This window comes from Cricetulus griseus, chromosome 9, assembly GCF_003668045.3.
Source record: "Cricetulus griseus strain 17A/GY chromosome 9, alternate assembly CriGri-PICRH-1.0, whole genome shotgun sequence".
Taxonomy (NCBI): Eukaryota; Metazoa; Chordata; class Mammalia; order Rodentia; family Cricetidae; genus Cricetulus; species Cricetulus griseus.
This window is the reverse complement of record NC_048602.1, coordinates 6870520-6890727: the sequence shown is the minus strand read 5'-3', so window position 1 is coordinate 6890727 and position 20208 is coordinate 6870520. Positions and strand designations below refer to the sequence as shown.

Here is a 20208-nt window from a genome sequence, read left to right as displayed (position 1 = left end):
CTAGAATTCAGAGTAAATGTCTTCCAGGTAAGGGAGACACACACTCTTGACTTGGGCCAACTCCTGTTTCAGCTGTTCTGGCCACAGAATTTTAGAGTGCGTCAGCAGTATGTCCAAAACTGTCACTCTCCTTGTGCCAGGAGGGTCTACCTGCCTTGGAGAGGCAAGAAAGGCAATCACAATTCACAATCACAAAAGTTGCACTGGAGCATAGGAAAGGCACAGCCATAAAACAAAAGAGGAAAGTCCTAGCAATCCCATTGGGGGTTGGGTTGGGGCTCTTGTAAGAAGGGAAAAGGTACCTGCTGATATCTGACTCCTCCTTCCCCCACAGCACCTATGCAGGACAGGGTGCAGAGGTGAAACAATACTTTTCCCCTAAAGGACAGCTAAGTGTAAATATTTGCTGGAGTGGGTTATAAAGCAAGCTCACCAACCGCAGTCAGAGGACACTATAAGCCACCCTGGTCATCAACCTTTCCTGGATGGGAAGGAAGGAACCAGGAAGGAGCTGGGAAGAATGACACAGGCAGCCACGGGTTCTGGTGAGTTCTGGTTACTGCCAGGGCCCGGAAGCACATCAGCCTCACCACGTGGACTCTTAAGCACACACCCTTGCTCTCTGAAGAGTGGGGCAGAAAAACGGAGGGAGGCACCAGAGGTTGGTAGAAGGCATGAAAGGAGGGTGCCCTACTCCTATCATCTAAGAAAAAAAATGGGGGGTGGCACATTTTCCTAAACATTAGAAAAGAAAGATCCAAAACATTCTCAACAGCGATGCTGTAACCCAGTTTCCTTCCAACTTTCCAAGTCTTTTGGCTACTTCCAACCTTTTCCAATCTGGCATGGCCTTAGGCAATAAATTATTATTGGGATCCAGACTAGATCTCCCCTTCCATTCAAAATGCATTCATTCATCAGCTGTCTCAACGCACCCACTGTTCGGTAAAAAGGTGTAAGACACCATCCTTACACCACTGCTACCTTCCACCCATTAGGACTGCTCACAACACTTAAGCTGATATGGTGACTGAGCCAAGGTTACTCCAGGCCCCACCTCAGGCTACCCAGGCACAACAGCTCCTTCCACCATTTGCCCCTCCAGACTGGGTGACTAGGCCCAGACACACAGCACCAACTTCCTGGAGTCTGCCCCCAGGGGGATCTGGGAAATGTCACCAAACCAGCTCTCTCTAATATCCTCAGGGTCCCACTCCCAAAGTCCCAACACCATGCATACCCCCTTTTCAGTCACCAAAAGCCGCCCTTCTAAACCCCTCCCATTTTACACAGGACACTGCCCTAAGAAATCTTGTTCCAGCTGTCTCAGATACCTGCAATTTCCTGGGAGAAGTTCTATATCAAGAAATCTGGTCTGATAAAAACAGACTCCAGAACCCATTTTTACCCCACCCATTTTCAAGCATATTCACTCCTGCCTGGGCCAAGGTCACCCCACAGAGGGTCCTCCAGATAACACCAGCATCTGGGACTTCACCATCGGTACCACCTCTCCAGCCTCAAGTGAGCACCTCTTCAAGATACTTGGTCCGTCCATCAGCTGGGACCCTCCAGGGTTTTCCTAGATGCCACAATTAAGGGCCTATTTGCTCTTTTTCCTGACACATTCACCTTTGTCAGTACAATTAGGGCCAATGATGACAATCTATTTTTGCTCCTAGCCACCTGTCCACCTCAAGAAGCAGGTGCCTGAGGTTTCCAGGATGGCAGCTAACCCAATGCTTCTTCACCCACACCTTCCGTTGAGCGTGAACCCACCAACTCCTGACTCTCCCCCTCCCCCACATCTTCCCCTGTCAGCAGGAAGAAGCCAGACAAGAACCATATCCCCAAAGAGTCTGGGATGTCATGGTGGAGGTTCCACCCAAGCCCCCTCCCCCATCTCCCTCCAAACCCTGCTGCATCTCAGAAAGCCCGCCAAATGATGACCCCTCCCCCAGAGATGCTCAAGACCACTCCCACAGGGTATTTAAACTGCCCCCCCCCACCAGACTCGTGGTTTTTCTGGTCTCCTTTTCCGGGGTTTGTGTGGGGGGGTGGCTGTAAGTCCATGCGGGAGCGTTCTATCCATTAAACATGGGCTTTTCCTAATTCGGTTTCATTTGGCCTGATCTGGATTGTTGCATCGGCGAGGAGGCTTAATCCGGGTGCAGAAACTTTTCCCTCTGACCTCCTCCAGACCATCTCCGCACCGGGGTTCCAAATCCCCCCCACCCCGCCGCCCCGAATACCCCAATACTATCTATCCGGGCTCCCCGAATCCCTTCCTGGGCCCCACCAATCGTGGCCGTGGCCCCGCAATCCCGCCTTAAAAAGCGAGTTCTATTCCAATCTCTCGAATCGTCTCGGTCGCCCCGGTTCCCCCGCCCAGCCTTCCACAGCCTTCGACAGGTTGGTTTCCCGTGTCTCACACCTGGCCGCCGCCGCTTCTTCTTTTTTTTTTTTTTTACCTTTCTTTTATTTGTTTTTGTTTTTCCTCCTCCAGATTGCCAATTGCTCCCTCCACCTTTGCTCGCCCTCTCCGGGGCTCCAGATCCCTCCCCGGTCCCGCCAACTGTTCGGAGCCCGCCCGCCCGGCCGCCCGGCCGCCCGGCCCGGCCCGCGAGGCCACGCACCTTGCGCTGCTGCTTCTCCCAGGCCGGGTCCAACAGCAGGTCCCGGTCCCAGTCATCCTCCTGGGCCATGTAGTCGCCCATGCCGCCGCCGCCGCCCGCGCCATTGCCGCCGCTGCTCGGGCCGTACTGGTACGCCTGGTTCGCCGCGTGGTAGTCCACCATCCCGCCGCCTCTCGCTATCCCGCCAGCCGCGCCGCGCCGCTCCGCTCCCGCCTCAGCTCCCGCCCCTGTGCCGGAGCCTCCGACTCGGACGTCGCTTCGGCTGCTTTTAGCCCGCCCAAGGCTGCCGCCTGCGCACTACGCGCGCGGCGCCTGCGCACTGCGCCCTGCAACGCCGCCGCCGCCGCCGCCGCCGCCACCGCCGCCGCCGCCGCCGCCGCCTCCCTCGCCGCCGCCGCCCTCCCGCGCGCGCGCGCACGCGCACGCACCTGAGGAGCCCGGCCCCGACGGCCCCCCTCCCACCCCCCCGTCCGTCCGTCCGTCCGGCGCCTGCGCACAGCGCACCTCCGCCCGCCCAGCGTGGGAGCCCTAGGCGCGTCTCTCTCGTGAACGCGCGCGTCGGCGAACCACGCCCCCCGCTCCGCGCCCGCGCCCCTCCCCCCCCGGGGGTGTGGGCGGGGCCCGAGGCTTGAATGATTCATAAGGCGGGGCCCGTCGTCCGGCTTTAACCTGTTTCGCGGTGGAATGTGTCCCCCCCCCCCCATTCAGCAATTCAGACGCGATCGCGGTTTCCGAGCCGCCTACTGTGCGCGAGGCGGCGCTAAGGAAGTCAGAAAAGGTCGTGTCCCCCCCACCACCACCCGTGAAGCTAGCTCCTAGAAGCTCGGCGTGAGGGTCCCTGGGGCCCCCGATCTCAGTCCCCCCGAGACGTTTGCAGCCAGCCTGGGTTCCACAGGGACGCTCCTGCCTCAAGATGGAAAATGATCATGGTGACACATAATGGGATTCCAGCACTTGGGAGGTGCGGGCAGGAGGGTCAGAAATCCAAGGCCAAGCTTGGCGGTGGTGGTGGTGGCGCACGCCTTTCGTCCCAGCGCTCGGGAGGCAGAGGCAGGGGGATCTCTGTGAGTTCGAGGCCAGCCTGGTCTCCAGAGCGAGTGCCAGGACAGCCAAGACTGTTAACACAGAGAAACTCTGTCTCAAAAATAAATAAATAAATAAATAAATAAAGTCCATAATGGGCTGCACTATAAAATCTTCAGTGTAGGTTTATGGAAAAAGAGATATTTAAAGGAAATTCTGGAAGGATTCACAAAACAGACATGGGTTATGGTGGAGGTTCCACCCAAGCCCCCTTCCCCCATCTCCCTCCAAACCCTGCTGCATCTCAGAAAGCCCGCCAAACGATGACCCCTCCCCAGAGATGCTCAAGACCACTCCCACAGGGTATTTAAACTGCCCCCCCCAATCAGACTCGTGGTTTTTCCCGTCTCCCTTTCCTGTCACCTTTCTGGGGGGCTGGAAGGCCGTTGTATCCATTAAACGTGGGCTTTTTCTAATTCGGTTTGATTTGGATTGCTGCATCGGCGGAAAGGCTTATCGGGGTGCAGAAACTTTTCAGCATGGAGTTAGGTTAGACTGGAATAGATCCTAGCTAGCTGGGAAAGCGGAGGATCTTTCTGGACTTGTCTTTCTTTTTGTAATGAATTTTTATTTAAATTAAATACAAGCTTATTTTACAGGCCAATCCCAGTTCCCTCTGTACTTGTCTATCTTTATTTAACAAACACTGAACACCCACTATGTGCAGGCACTGGCCATCTAGGGACAGAAAGATAAGCCAGGTCAGTTATCAAATGAGTAACCTTGTAGTGAGGATAGGCAACAATAGGAAACAAGGAGACCGTGCATCGGGGCTCATGCACACCTTTAATCCCAGTACCGAGAGGCAGACGCAGGCAGGACAGTTCCAGGACAGCCAGGGCCACGCAGAGAAACCCTATCTCCAAAAAACCAAAAGAGAGAAAGAAAAGAAGCACAGATGGGAAAACAGTAGTGCTGCTTTAGCAGGCATCTTAAATCTGATATCTAAACAGGTTATACAGATCATCTCCATCTTTAAACGCAGCTTCTTCGAGATTCCTCCTCAAAGACCCATCAATCCCTACAGGGTTTCTTCAAAAGAGGCAGTCAGCATCCCATCCGCCCAGCCGGGCCAGCACCCTTCTCTCTGCCTCCCACTTTCTTCTACCTCCAGTCCCACAGTTGTTGTTGTTTGGGTTTGTTTTAATGTACATGTATTTATTGTTCGGGCAGGGCGTGGTGCACATGTCACACATGGAGGTCAGAGTTGGTCCTCTGCATCTACCACTGAGGGTCCCAGGATCAAACTCAAGTTGTCTGGCTTGGCTGCAAGTGCCTTTACCCGGGGGACGTTTCATGAGGTGTTGGTTTTGTTTTGTTGGCGACAGGGTCTTATATAGCCCTGGCTATCCACTAACTCAATGTGCAGCACGTGACTTTCAACCACTAAGGAATACACCTACCACCACCTCCCAAATTCTGATGCCTCCCTTTTCTTTCTTTCTTAACAGGATCTCTTTTTTACTTTGTTTTTCCAGACAGGGTTTCTCTCTGTAGCTTTGGAGGTTGTCCTGGAACTCGCTCTGTAGACCAGGCTGGCCTCAAATTCACAGAAATTCTCCTGCCTCTGCCTCTGCCTCTGCCTCTGCCTCTGCCTCTGCCTCTGCCTCTGCCTCTGCCTCTGCCTCTGCCTCTGCCTCTGCCTCTGCCTCTGCCTCTGCCTCTGCGGTGAAAGGTGAGAGCCACCATTGCCCAGGTCTCAATTCCCTTTTCTAACGTCAGTAAGTTTTGTTCTCGGGAGTCAGTTCTCCCCTTCCACCACTTGGAACCCTGGGTTGAACCTTTGGGCTGGGCCCTGTGACCTGCTAACTCCCTTCTCTGGAGGAATTTTTTGTTGTTTTTCTGAACTGGAGATTAAAGTTAGCCTGGCAAACAATGAACTACATCCCCAGCCCTTTTTTCCACTTTGTATTTTGAGGCAGTCTCACTAAGTTGCCCACACTGGCCTGGCTCTTGTGGTAGCTGGGATCATTGGCCTGCACCACCAGGCTTCCTCCTCTTTAGAAAATAGACATTTGTCTTTCTGAATAAGTCCACGTGTTTTCTTATAGGTGGAATTTTTGTTCTTTATGCCAGCTTAGCCTTTAAAAGGTAAGAATTTATATTTAATAAAAGTGAAAGTCCAGGGGTTTCAGCCAGATGCAGGTCTTCCACAACAGGGTCAGTTTCCCCCTCAGCTTACCTGCCACTCTCTCCCTAGCTCGCTGGCCTCCTCGCTCCTGCCTCCTGACTGAACAACCCTAAGTCTCCCAGGCCTGTGTTGTCTCAGTTTGCTGTACTTTCCCCACATTCCGAATTTCCGTGACTCACGGCCTCCTTTTCCAAGATCTCTGCTCTTGCAAGAGCCTGTCCCTGACCACTTTATATAAAATAGCATTCTGGGCTGGAAGAGATAGAGGAGTGTTTTGTTGGAGTTTACCAGAAAGGTATGGGGGTGTGCCTCAGTGATGGAACACTTGCCTAGGATCCAGTAGTGAGGGTTTGAGAGCACGGCTCAGTGACAAATGCTTAACTAGGACCCACCAGTGAGGGTCTGGGGGCTGAGTCTACTGGTAAAATGCTTGCCTGAGGTGCCTAGGTTCCATCCAGACCCTGGCTAAACAAAAACCGCCTCCTGCACTTTTGTCCATAATTTTCACCATTTACATTGTTGATTCATTGCTGTTTCTTCCCCCAAAATAGCAACCCACAAGGGAGGGAAGGGGACCAATGCTTCAGATTCCTTTCCAGCCCTGGCCTCTGAAGCTGTGCCTGGCCACGGAGAGGAAACTTACTAAATCCTAACTGAATGAATGAATGAATGGACTCAAAACCACAGGGAGAGCCAGGTGTGGTAAGTCAGGCTTGTAGCTCCAACACTTGGGAGGATGGGGCATGAGGTCTTCTAGGTCAAGATCAGCCTGGGCTACGAGGAGACCTTGTTTAACAAAACAAACAACAAATTCCAAAATACCAGTGCAGTTAGGGGCTGATGAGATAGCTCTGCAGGTGAAGATAATTAGTCAAATCTGATGTCTTAGGATTTCTATTGCTGCAAGCAAACACCATGACCAAAAAAGAAAAAAAAAGTTGCAAGTTAGGGATTATTATTATATTATTATTATTATTATTATTTGGCTTTTTGAGACAGGGTTTCTCTGTAGCTTGGAGCCTGTCCTGAAACTCACTTTGTAGGCCAGGCTGACCTTGAACTAAGAGATCCACCTGTCTCTGCCTCCTGAGTGCTGGTATTAAAGGCATGTGCTACCACCGCCCAGCTTGAGGAGTGTTTTACTTGGCTTGTTCTTCTATATGATTGCTCATCAAAGAAGTCAGGACAGGAACTCAACCAGAGCAGGATCCCGGAGGGAGGAGCTGGTGCAGAGGCCATGGAGGGGTGCCGCTTACTGCCTTGTTCCTCATGACTTGCTTAGACTACTTTCTTATAGAACCCAGGACCCCCAGCCTAGGGATGCTTCCACCCACAAAGGCTTGGGCCCTCCCCTATCACTCATTTAAAAAATGCCCAACAGGCTAGCCTATAGTCCAGTCTTATGGAGGTATTTTCTTAATTGAGCCTCCCTCCTCAGATAACTCCAGCATCTGTTGACATAACACTATCCAGCACACCAAACGACTTGAGATTTATCTACACAATAGAACGATTTTTGCAAGCTGTCCTCTGATCTCTGTGTGTGGCGTGCACATACAGACACACTGGGAAATGCAAAAGAACTTGCAATATTTTGTGAGTAGATTCGAGTGCAGTGCCTGTGGAAGGCATGAAGAGGTGACCAGATCCCCCAAAGCTGGAGTTACAGTAGGCTGTGAGCCATCCAACATGGATACTGGGAGCCAGACGCAAGTCCTCAGCAGGAGCTGCAAACACCCCTTACTGATGAGCCCTCCCTCCAAGCCCTAAATATACGTACATAAATACATACATATTTTAATGAGAAAGTTAAAATTGGGCTTTGAGTAGTGGGTGGCCACTGTAGGAGAGGAACATAATGCCAGGATCCGGGAAAGGTGAGGAGGATGGAAGGGCTGTGACCAGTCACTACAGCAGCCAACAAGGTAACTTCATTGGGAAAATCAGGATGACCCCCAAGTTTGGGATCTGAGCAAAGAAGTGTGAGAACGTTACTGAAATAAGGACCCCAGGGAAATAAATGACTTTATTTTTATTTTTATTTTTTAAAGGCAGGGCTTCAGGTAGCCCATTCTGGCATCAAACTCCCTATTTACCTGAGGATGGCCTTGAACTCTTGACAGCCCATCTCTCAGGAGCTAGGATTACAAGTGTATGCTGCATTCCCTGCTTAGGTCAGGGCTTACAGTGAGTGCAATCGGCTGGCAGCTCTCTTGCCCACTTGCAGACTTCCAGCCCCAAGGCACAGAAGTGGGGGCTCCAACCTAGATAGTGAGGTCTGAAGGAAATGGTGGTCGCTTTAGTGACTCCCAACAGACTCAGGGTCACTAAGTGATACCAACTAGGGGGACGGGGTACTCATGTGCCCTCTCCCACTCCCAGGACTGTTAAGAGCCAAATCCTCTGAGGGTCCCTTGTAATCATAGCTGCTGTTCTTTCTTCAGACTGACTTGTGTATGTTTGCCTACATATACATACATGTACCGTGTGCATGCCCAGGTGCTCTCAGAGGACAGAAGAGTACAGGATGCCCTGAACTAGTAATAGAGGACTTTGAGCTACCATGAGGCTTCTAAGAACTGAACCCAGTTTCTCTCTTTTTTATTTGTTTTTAGACAAGGTCTTTCTTTTTTGTTTTGTTTTCTTTTCTTTTCTTTTTTTTTTTTTTTTGGTTTTTCAAGGCAGGGTTTCTCTGTGTAGCTTTGGAGCCTATCCTGGCACTCACTCTGGAGACCAGGCTGGCCTCGAACTCAGAGATCCTCCTGCCTCTGCCTCCTCCTGAGTGCTGGGATTAAAGACATGCGCCACCACCGCCCAGCTAGGATTCCGATTCGCTACATGAGCAAGTGTCCTTAATCACTGAGCTGTCTCTCCAACCCAACATTTTTTTCTTTGACCCATGGCTGGCCTGGAACACACATTTTTGCACCTACTTCTGCCCCCAGAGGGTTGGGATTAAGGTGTGCCACCACACCCAGCAGAAAACTACTCTAGGCTTCAAGACAGGAATGGCGGTTATGCCTTTAGTTTTGCACAACCTGAGGTCTCCCTCTGTATCCCAGGCTGATGCCGAATTCCAAGCAGTGCTCCTGCCTCAGCCCCCCAGAATGCCAGGAAAACATGGCTGGCCAGTGTCCCATTAACACTGTAGGAGGAAATCTACTGGGAGGACTGTCTCCCAGGGTGAGAGCAGACAGTGGAGTGTCATAGGTGACTGCAGAAGCAACCTGAAGCCCACAAGAGCCCAACTGGAAGCAGAGTAAGACGTGGCTGTCACGGGACAAAAGGTCATTTCTCCTACTGCTGAACAGCTGCGGCCAGTTGCACCCTACACAAGAGTATGCCTGCCAAAGTGGATGCCTGATTGTCACCCCACCCAGAGATGTCTCCTTGGTTTCTACAAGATGGTTGTCGGGTGGGGCAGCACGCCAGGCCTCCCTTCTTCAGCACCTCAGAGCTGACTTTCTGGAACAGCAGTCATTTATTTGTTCTGTCCCCAGGGTTAGGAGGAGTTCTAGTTCCTGGTCCTGGTTCAGGTAGGTCTGGAGGCCAGAGCAAAGGGTGGGTGCCCCACCCTGGTTGACCAGGACAGGATCCTCCTAGGAACATTGGGTGAGGGCTGGCTACAGGGAAGGTGGAATAGGCAATCAGTCTACTGGTTGGTATGACAGACAGGGCCCCAAGGGAGACGGGAGTGGCCAAGGCAGAACGTTTACTGGGTCACTTTATCTCCATTGACTTCACCCCTGACCCCTGTGCACACTGAAATCACCTGTTCAAGGTCACTTGGCCGGAATACCTGGAATGTATTGGGAGTGACATGAACTGGGTGGCCGGGTAGCTGACTCGGCAGTCTAGTAATCTTTCAGACTAGAACAGCACCAAAGGCCAGCCAACAACCTCGGTGACAGATCTTCAGTCTGAAATGTTTCTTTGGTGAATTACAGAGCTTTGGATTCCCGAAAGAAATAGGAGGTCAGCCTCCTAAGGGCTGGGATGTTCTTTTTTTTTTTTTTTTTTTAAAGATTTTATTTATTATGTATACAACATTCTGCTTCCATGTTGTATGGAAGAGGGCACCAGATCTCATAATGGATGGTTGGGAGCCACAATGTGGTTTCTGGGAATTGAACTCAGGACCTCTGGAAGAGCAGTCAGTGTTCTTAACCTCTGAGCCGTCTCTCCAGCCCTACAGGTGTGTTCTTTGTGATGCTGGGGACTGACCCAACTGAGCTACAGCTGCGGCTCCAATCAAATCAGGGCTTCTCCCCTGACCCAGAGTTCACCACTTTGGCCAGCAAAGCTCAGGAACCTCCTGTCTGAGGCCCGCCAGCGTTGGGGTTACAGGTGCGCACCATGACATCTTTGTGAGCAGCAAGCAGTTCATGGACTAAACCCTTCCACCTGCCTTTTAAGACAGAGTCTGATTTAGCGAAGAGTGGCTCTTAACCCTTCATCTTCCTGCCTGCACCTGCCAAGTGCTAGGACTGGCGGGCTACCACTCCCAGCCCAGCACTGGCCAGATGCCACCCCCAACCCCACCCCTGCCAGCTCAGGAAGTGCCATACTCTCTCCTTTCTAGATGAGGACACTGATGACTTGTCAAGGACACAGAGGCTGCTCTCTGGGGCCCCAGGGTGGCAACTCCCCAAGCCATTCACCCTCTTCAGCCTACCTCATCCCGGGCTGACTCACAGGTCAGGAAGGAGGGGTAGGGAAAGGCCGCAGGGTGGGGCAAAGGAGGAAGTGGAGGGGAAAGGCATGAGGGCCGCCCAAGAAGAGGCCTCGGCTCAGGCCACAAGTTGGCTCATTGAGGAAGGGGCAGAAGACAGCAGGGTAGGGTAAAGGAGTCTTTATTAAAGGCACGCAGCAGTTATTGGGAGGAGGCCATGATGCTGGACACACCTGTTGAGAAGAAGAAAATGGTAAATTTGGGAAAAGGAGGAAGACGATGTCCTTTTGGGCCAGGTCACAATCACAAAAGCAGTTTGGTGCTGTAGTTTTGTAGTCTTGGACATGTTCTTAATAGCTCCGTGCCTCAGTTTCCCCTTTTGTATAAAGCACCTATCTTATAAGGGTTAAATAAAGTGCTTGAGCACATCTGGTACTAAGTATTCTGTGCCTTTAACCCTGTTCTCCGTACTTTCACAGGCTACTTGCTAGACACTGGCCTGGCCTGTAGCTCTCCACTGAACAAAGAACCTTATATGGAATTCTGAGACCCAGACACGATGAGCACTGCCTGCATAGGTGAGGGTGCCAAGTGTGGAAATGACACAGCTTACCGCTGCTCAACTTGGTCCACGGGGAGAACAGGGGGGGAACCCATGGGGAGACCTGTCCCTGCCTTTCTTCTCTACTTGACATTTGCTCACCAGGCAGCAGAGTGAGGCTGGGCACCTAGCTGACTGCCTGCATCACTTTAAAATCTTAGTTATTACTTACTTATTTAAAGACAGTAGTTTACCAGGTAGCCCAGGCTGGCCTCCTGCCTCCTAAGTGCTAAGACTAAAGACGTAAGCTGCCACACCTGCTTTTTGTTCTCTTTAGCTAAATCTGTTTACGTAAAGCATGACGTAACCCACATTCCCTGAGCTCTGGCCCTTGGCTGAGTGCCCTACAAGATGATCTCCCTTCACAGTGACCCTTCTGGGAAGCAGGCACAATGCCTTTTATTCATTTCCAAGTTACAACGAGCAACTATCTTATGGTAGGACTAAATGAATCATAAAGAACCACTGGCTGTCATGACTGCTATCGTCATTTTTTTTTTTTTTTTTGGTTTTTTTGAGATAGGGTTTCTCTGTGTAACAGTCCTGGCTGGAACTCAGTCTGTAGATCCGCCTGCCTCTGCCTCCGGATTGCTGGGCTTAAAGGCATGTGCCACCACCGCCCAGCAGTCACTCGCCTTTTTAATAGGAGAAGCAAGACTAGTCTGGTACAGGCAGCCATGAAGCAGGGGATGGGACCACCCCCCCCCTCACTGATTCTCCCTGGAGTAACAACCTGAACGAGTTCCCAGCCCAGGAAGGGAGGGCTCCACCTTGCGCTCTGCAGACCCCACCTGCTCGCTCTAAGGGTATCGTGTCTCCCCACAGTCTGGGGCCCCAGGCCACTCACTGTCAAAGTCGATCTTCTCCACGATGTTTTTGGGCTTTATGCTCTCTTCCTGGCTGCAGATGAAAATCTGCCCTGACTCGTCAGCGCTCCAGCCATACTTGCTCATCCACACCTTGAGCTGGTTGTCTGCAGGTGACATGGGCAGGGTGGAGGTGTTGGCTGCCTGAACTCTTAAATCCCAGAGGCTTTGGAGGCAGGGAAATGAGGGGTCACCAAGCCAGGCCCCCTTTGACCAAGTGTTCTAGGCAACTCCTGCCTTTAGGACGAAACCTGCCTTCTGGGGGCTTATTCTCCACTTGGCCACTAGGGGGTGCCACTAGCCTCTTTTTGTTTTCTTTTTCCTTTTTTTTAAATTCCAGAGACAAGAGTTTCTCTGTATAGCTTTGGACCTGTCCTGGAACTCTGTAGACAGGCTGGCCTCAAACTCAGAGATTGGATACTTCTGGCCCTCGGGTGCTAGGATTAAAGGTGTATGGACCACTGCCTGGCCTGCCACTAGCCTCTTTATCTTAGGCACATAGGGTTTTTGTTTCATTTTTGAGAAGGGTTTCTTGTAGCCAAGGTGGTATAGAATTCACCTCGTGGCTGAGGATGACTTAAACCCCTAATCCTGCTCTCTCTCTCCCCCAAGTACTGGGATTATAGAATGTTGCCCCGAGGTCCAGTTTCCCCTAGTTTCTCATGTTCCTTTCTATTTCTTAAACAACAACAACAACAAAAACCCTCAAAACTTTTATTTGTGTGTACAAGTGTGAATGTACACAGGTGCTCCCAGGGCCGGAGATTACACTGAATTTCTTGGTGCTGTGAACTACTGGTGATGGATGCTAGGACCCTCAAGCATGTGTTCTTAACTGCTAGACCTTTTCCAGCCCCACGCTTCTTTTTGCAAATGTTTTTATGACATCACTCTGATCACGGTTGGCCCCTAACTAGAGTCTTCCTTCCTATGTCCCTCATCACTCCAGAGCAAAGGCCACGGAGGTCCTCTCAAGTCTCCCACACGACTGCAAGAAAGTTGCTTTCTCATCCAACCATGCTGCTGCTTCCACTGGCACACATGGCAGGCAGGTCCCTGCTGTAGGCTTTCCACATCCATACTTTCTTCTCAGAGTGTCCAGCTCAAGGCACAGAGGCCCCTGCCAGATGCCACCCCTCTAAAGTGGCCTCACTACCCTCGCAGCACCATGTCAATGCAAACAACTTCTCCATTTTGCTCCATCTATGAAAAAGGTCTGAGCTCTTGTCACTACCCAGCCAGCATCAGGACCATTGCCTGACACAGCTAGCATTCCAGACAATCCTCTTGCGCCAGCTTCCTATCGCTGGGATTCCAGGTGGACCACATACCTGGTGGGGGCAGCAACTTGCTTTTGAGCCAGGGTCTCACTATGAGGTGCTGGCTGGCCTTGAACTCACAGAAATTCAGAGGGCAGCATCCTTTACCAAACCGTTAGCCTCTCTCTGGACCAGGTAATAACCCAGAAATGGTGTGGTGGGTCCTCCCTGGCTAGCTGAGTTCCCCAACTGCCTGATCGCAAACACCAGGCCTCACCAGTCAGATCACCAAGCATCTCAGCAAGCAGCCAGCGGTCGATGTGCTGGTACGTGATGCCCACCACATGGCAGATAACTGTGGAAATCAAAACAAAGACTGTGAGAGGCTGTCAGAACATGGTCTAAGAATGCAGCTGTGTGAGAAGAATTCTAAGAGCTTATGAGAAAACTCCAAGAAAACAAGACAAGAGTCTTGTGACCTCCATTTCTGTTCTTCCATAATATGGGTTTGTTCTTGGCAGGTACTTTTGTGCCCCTCCCAAGGATAGTATACAGGAGGGGGTTTGCTTCAGCTTACACATTGTTGCTAATTTTTGTTATTCAAAAAAAAAATTTCCCAAGTCAGAGGTAGTGGCACAGGCCTTTAACTCAGGAGGCAGAGGCAGGCGGATCTCTGAGTATACGGACAACCTGGTTTACAGAGCAAGTTCCAGGACACCAGGGCTATGCAGAGAAACCCTGTCTCAAAATAATCCAAAAGAAAAACAAAAAATGTTTCCCAACAGCTTATCCTTGTGATTGTAAAGGGCTTGCACTCCTGTGAACTTTGCGCATTGTGATCTTTTTTGTTTTGTTTTTCAAGACAGGGTTTCTCTGTGGCTTTGGAGGCTGTCCTGGCACTCACGCTTGTAGACTAGGGTGGTCTCGAACGAACAGAGATCGGCCTGCCTCTGCCCCGAGTGCTGGGATTAAAGGCGTGCGCCACCAACGCCCGGCTCATGTGATCTTTCTTAGCCTCAGAGTATAAACTGTCTGATGCTCTGGATAAAGTTGGCTACTACATGAGACTGTAGTCTGCTTTGTTTGCCAGCTCCATTCTCCTAGGTCACACCACTTATAGAACAGTGAGGAGGCCATTTCTTAGCACCCTGCTGCCACTGTCCCCAGCCCCTCAGGAACCCACACCAGAGAGGACTCACATTTTCGGACAGAATCTTCAAAGCCAGTTATGCCTTCCAAGAGGTCCATGTTTTCATCCAGGGCTTGCTGCAAAAGGAATGATGTCCTCAGTGTTAACATTAGCAGTACTGTCGTGGGTATTCACTAGCACGTGCTGATGTTCTGGAGGCTGAGGCAGGAGAATCTCAACTTCCTGGCCCAACTAGGTGACAGTATAACTGTCTCCAAATCTAACAAATAACACAAACCTACTGCTGGCTATGGTGGCAGTGCCTGTAATCCTGGCACTAGGCTAGAAGCAGGAGGATAAGGAATTCAAGGCCACTCTCAGCTACATAGCATGTTTGATCAGCCTTGGTTCAGGAGAACATGCCTGTCTTTAGTTTGTTTTTACTGAGATAGGATTTCTCTATGTGACCCTGGCTGTCCTGGAATTGTCTCTGTAGACCTGGCTGGCACTGAATTAAAAGATCCACCTGCCTCTGCCTCCTCAGTCCTGGGATCAAAGGCGTGCGCCAATGTACATGGCTGGGACATCCAACAACCAAACTACAGCATGTACATCCACAACGAGAGACGTCTAAGAAGTCTAAGTAGCCTTGTTATCAAGGGACTCTATATGATGTGATTCGTAAGTATTGGCGGGTCCCCCACCTCCACCTCCACCTCCCTCAGTGGCCGGGGCCTCCTCATGACCCTAACAACCAGCCACACCCTGTCCACCTCAGGCCCTTTGTGTTGCTGTATCCCTGCAGCTCCTCCTTCACCCTCTTCAGGGTTCAGCCCCCAGCGAAACTCCCTTCAACAGGAGTGGGAGGGGAGAGGCTGCACTTTGTGGAGAGCAGCCACTAAGGTGGCAGGAAACCCAGCCCAGCCCTGGTTCCGCTGAATGACTGAGGGTCAGAGCAGGAAAGAAGCTGGAAGCTAGGGACCTGCAAGGCCCAGGTAACTGGGGGGGGGGGGGGGGGGGGGGGGTATCTGCAGTTGTCGTGAGGGCCAGGCAGAGGGCACCACAAACCCGTCAGCGCTTTCTAAGTCAACATGGGGAGAAAAGGACACTGAGCAGGGTAAGCCACTGCCCCTGACTTGACCGTTTAACAGGAATGTTTGAGACATGAGACTTTGTTTTGAACACACAGTTGTCTGATATTCTATAGCCTTGCCTTGGACAAAGCAGAGCAGGGCCTCAAACGACTTTGAAGCTGTTCTTAGAAGCACAGTAGACATGCACAGGCTCACTGCAGACACTGGCAGGCTGGAGGCCCATGAGAACTGTAGGCTTTTTTTTTTTCTTCTCCCCTACTTTTTTGCTATTGTGTTTTAAATAGTCTTCCTATGCAGCAAAAGTTGACTCCAACTTTTTTTTTCTAAAGATTTATTTCAAAAGATAACATTTTGGGGGCTGGAGAGATGGCTCAGGGGTTAAGAGCATTGACTGTTCTTCTCTGAGTTCAATTCCCAGCAACCACATGGTAGCTCACAACCATCTGTATGTAATGTGATCTGGTGCCCTCTTCTGGCATGCACTGTATACATGATAAATAAATAAATCTTAAAGAAAAAGATAACATTTTACTTTTATGTGTAGGTGAGTGTATCTATGTGAGCATGAGTGCCCACGGTGGCCCGAAGAGACTGCCCAGCAAGGGTGTTGGGAACCAAGTTCTGGTCCTTTGCAACAATACCTACCTTTTTATTTCTAATTTTAAAAACTCACACATCTTATGGGTGTGGGTGTTTTGCCTGCATGTATGTCTGTGTACCAGGTGCATGGCCAGTGACCACAGAGGCCAGACAAACATGCTGGATCCCCTGGAGTCAGAGTTTCAGAGGGCTGTGAGGCAGAGCTCCTAACCGCCAAGTCACCTCTGCAGCCCCTAGCCCGGAACTCTATCCTCAGCCTCCTAAGACCTGGTACCTCAGGCAGGGGCCACCCACCTGCCCAGCTCAGCCTTCCCATGTGAAGGCTGGATAGGCAGGGTGCTCAGAGTGGATAAACAGGGCTTGTTTCCATCTGAAGAGACAGTATAGGAGACAGGGCCAGCCTGAGCAATGCGGGTGCAAAGAATGAATGACCCGGTAGTCCTGGTTCTATGTGAAGATGGGACAGGGGACAGAGGACAGAGCCTGTGACCAAGCAGATACCACTGCTTTTTCGTGTTTGAGACACTGTTCATGGAGCTCAGGCTGGCCTCAAACAACTCTGTGCAGCTGGGATGGCCCTCCCGTTCCCACCTTCTGGAAATACAGGTGTGCACCAATCATGTCTGGTTTCTGAAACACTGTGTGGGGATGGCACCCCGGGATTCCCACATGCCAGGCAAGTACTCCAGCATCCAAAAGACATTACCCAGAAAGCTTGAAAGTGGCAGGTCTCCAGCAGGTCCCCGAGGTACAAGATCTGTCGGATGGGCCGCTCTTCTTGCTGGCAGCAGGAGGTATTAAGGAAACAGTGCGGAAACCTGTGGAGGCTGTGGTGTGGGTCTAGCTCACCCTTCTCCACCCATCTTCTTCCAGCTGCCTTTTTTCCTTTTCTTTTTTTTTTTTAAACCAGAAAAGGAACTGGGAGTGAGGATCAGGGATGCAGGGATGTAGTCCAGTAGTACAACGCTTGCCTACTTGCTACAAGTGTGAGGGTTTGGGTTCCATCCTCAACATCTCAAAAAATACCTACCACTGGGGAGACAGAGGCAGCAGACCTCTGTGAGTTCAAGAACAGCCTGGTCTACATACCACATTCCAGGCCAGCTAGGATCATATAGGAAGACCCTTACTCAAAAAATAAATACATGAATGAAAATTAAAATCCTAAGTTAGCAAGATGGTCCAGCAGTTAAAAATGCTTGGCACAAGCCTAATGACCAGAATCCCTGCAACCCACAGCGGACCACCCCAAGTTGTCCCGAGACCTCCATATGAGAGGCATGAGCATCACACAGCACCTGAGGCTGACCCAGCATTGAGCTGAGCCCAGAGCAGGCACCTGGTTTTTTTTTTTTTTTGGATGCCCCGACCTGCCCTGCTCCCCAGCCTTCTCCCATGCCACCAGAAGGAAGGATACATGTGCCTGGTCGATCATACATTTGCACAGAGTGAAGTCAGTGTGGGGCAGGTTGGTGAGCGCTTTCAGCAGAATCTGGGCAGTAACCGTGGTCTGAAAGAAGGCTGGGTTGAACTGGTACCTGAGGAGAATGAGACAAAGCAATGATGGCATCTTGCAAAACTGGCTATAGTGGCGTACAACTGCAATCCAGGGACCCAGGCAGGTTGCAAGTCTGAGGCCACAGGCATGTGTACACACACTACACACACTCACACACACACTGGAAGAAAAGGCCACTAACCCAGCACTGACAGGAAGATGCTAGGAACAGAGCTTGTGCTGCATGATTACAACTGAGCTCAAAGCAAGCAAGTCTGAGCTAAACTGATCTGGATGCAAGCAAGTACCCAAAGCCAGACCATACGTAAGAGTTCCCAGTGGTTACCTAAGGTGGGAGTTTGGTAGGGCAGGGCATGTGGCAAAGGGCCAGTAGCACTAGCAACAGGGATATTCATTTACAGTAATTTGTGAAGCAATAGAATTGTTTATAGATTATCTTGTATGTTTTGACCTTCTTGGCTTCCTGGTTTACACACCTAAGAGAAGCCACACACTGCAGCTTGCCATGGGTACATCGGCAGCCAGGTCCCTATCCAGAGTGGCATCCTGCTAGCTAGCAGCTGGCATGAGGGTGGAGAGGGGACAGACACTCACAATTTCAGGACAGCTAGGTTGGCCTCCAGATCATAAGCATTCTCCTTGGCTTGGGTTTCCACATACCGCTCCAGCGTCGCCAGGTTCTCAGGATTGTACCTGGAAGGGAATCATGATGATTCGTGAGCCACCTGGCATGCATTTCATGGGGGGGGGGGGTGTACAGACACACAGGATGAGGATGGACAGAAGATGGACTTTATAGTGAAAACCTTCCTCAAAAGGAAAGAGGGAGATAACGTGACAAATAGATATGGGTAAACAGAGAGAAGGAGGAGGCCAGTCCCAATATAGGGCTACTATTGTAACCTGAAATCACTCTCTTCCTTCCTACAGCTTTAAATCTGGCCCCGGGGTCTTCCTCCCTGTATTACCTTTTTAAAAATTCTTTCCCATTCGATTTAACAATAAATAATAAAGCTAGTCTTATCCACTAGATATACCCAGAGAACTGACCAACTGTACCTTCTCCAATAAACCCTGCTCACAACTCAGCCCTACTGGAGCCCTGGGCCGTGTTTAGGGTGCGTCCAACCTTAGCCAGTCTCTGCTGCCTGTATATGTGACTTCCTGAACATCTACCAGTATCCTCTGGGAACTCCTGACTCAGTTCTATTCTGCCTAGGTTAATACTCGGCTTGGCTCTGGCCTGGCCCTGATTGCTCCTTGCTGTCACTACTTTCTTTCTTTTTTATTTGAATTAGAACAAGATTGTTTTACATGTCAATCCCAGTTCCCTCTCCCTCCCCTACCCCAGCTATGACATATTCTTTCTGCTTCCCAGGGAGGGTGAGGCCATCAGAGTCTATCATATCCTTTGGGATAGGGCCTAGGCCCACCCCCTTGTGTCTTGGCTCAGGGAGTGTCCCTCTATGTGGGATGCGCTCCCAAAGTCCACACCTATGCTAGGGATAAGTACTGAACTACGACAGGAGGTCCCGTAGATTTCCAAGGTTTCCTCACTGAAACCCATGTTCCTGGGGTCTGGATCAGTCCTATGCTGATATCCCAGCTATCAGTCTGGGGAACAAGACCTCCCCGATGTTCTGTGGGTTTTGCCAGCCTGGTCTGGACCCCTTTGCTCATCACTCGTCCTTCTCTGCATCTGGGTTCCAGTGCAGTTCAGTGATAAGTTGTGGGTGTCGTTTCTACTTCCACCAGCTGCTGGATGAGGGCTATCGGGTGGCATATAAGTCAGTCATCAATCTCATTATCAGGGCATTTAAGGTAGCCTCTCCTCTGTTGCTTAGATTGTTAGCTGATGTCATCTTTGTAGATCTCCAGACATTTCCCTAGTGCCCGATTTCTCTGTAAACCTAAAATGTCTCCCTCTATTATGGTGTCTCCTTTCTTGTTATCTTCTATTCTTCATCTGACTCTACCTTTCTGCTCCCTCATGTCCGCCTCACCCCTCCTCTTCTCCGCTTCTCATTCTCCTACATCCGTCCCCTGCTGTCACTACTTTCTGTTGAGCGGGGTTGTCGCCCGGTTGGAGCGGGGACCTAAGTCCGGGGAAGCGGGACCGGTGGCTGTCCCCATCACCTCCGGTTCCCAGCGGCCTGGCAGACACCAGGGACCCTTACGTTTGATGGCTGGCAAGAAGAGCAGGGAGGAGAGAGCCTGAGAGGCCCCGAGAGCCTGAGGCGGCGGTGACAATAAAAGGGACGGAGGTGAGACTTGGCCGAGCGTGGAGCCCAGGCCACCACCCCTGCTGGCTCCCCGTCTTCTCCACCCCGCTTGGCCAGAGCGCGCCCTGCAGCCGAGCTCGGACCTGTCGATACCCTTGAGCAACTTGCCCACGTTCGCTCTCATCTGCTCAAACATCGCCATGACCTCCGTCAGCTTCCGCGGCCCCCGCCGGAGTCGAACCCCAAGGCCCCGGCGCGCCGCACCGCACCGCACCGCACCCGAGGGCCGGAAGGAAGAGAAAGGGAGCACGGGAAGCGGAAACACGTCACGCCCTGTCTCCCGCGGCCTCGGGGAAGGCGAAGGGAAAGGAGCTTCCGGCAGCCGCCTCGGCTTTC

The 20208-nt window shown here is 51.3% G+C and overlaps 2 protein-coding genes across 3 annotated transcripts in view; both read right to left on the bottom strand.

The window, feature by feature from the left end:
• The window catches only part of Actn4 (actinin alpha 4), a 66283-nt gene extending 63360 nt beyond the window's left edge, over window positions 1-2923 (bottom strand). Inside the window, exon 1 of the mRNA XM_027430527.2 lies at window positions 2637-2923. Within this exon, the coding sequence (XP_027286328.1) occupies window positions 2637-2798 (162 nt within the window). The 5' untranslated portion in view covers window positions 2799-2923. The remainder of the gene's footprint in view (window positions 1-2636) is intronic.
• Window positions 2924-10687: 7764 nt separating this feature from the next.
• Eif3k (eukaryotic translation initiation factor 3 subunit K) lies at window positions 10688-20127 on the bottom strand. Of its 2 annotated transcripts, none has more exons than XM_027430529.2 (8): window positions 19956-20127; window positions 18185-18283; window positions 17489-17609; window positions 16778-16852; window positions 14448-14514; window positions 13526-13603; window positions 11971-12096; window positions 10688-10755 (listed from the first exon to the last, which is right to left on the bottom strand). In XM_027430529.2, exons 1-8 carry the CDS (start codon window positions 20012-20014, stop codon window positions 10724-10726), a joined length of 657 nt encoding a protein of 218 aa, XP_027286330.1. In that variant the 5' UTR covers window positions 20015-20127; the 3' UTR covers window positions 10688-10723. The 2 variants fall into 2 exon arrangements, with proteins under 2 accessions (XP_027286330.1, XP_027286331.1); XM_027430530.2 differs by lacking the exon at window positions 19956-20127 and adding an exon at window positions 19768-19880.
• Window positions 20128-20208: the final 81 nt, after the last annotated feature.

What these genes read in the sequence shown, in the direction of transcription:
- Eif3k (XM_027430529.2), bottom strand. Translation starts at nt 20,014, where the DNA reads ATGGCGATGTTTGAGCAGATGAGAGCGAACGTGGGCAAGTTGCTCAAG. An exon ending in TTGCTCAAGGGTATCGACAG is followed by an intron (nt 18,284 to 19,955) that starts GTCCGAGCTCGG and finishes ATTCCCTTCCAG; the next exon opens with GTACAATCCTGAGAACCTGG. An exon ending in TGAAGATTCTGTCCGAAAAT is followed by an intron (nt 13,604 to 14,447) that starts GTGAGTCCTCTC and finishes TGATTTCCACAG; the next exon opens with TTATCTGCCATGTGGTGGGC.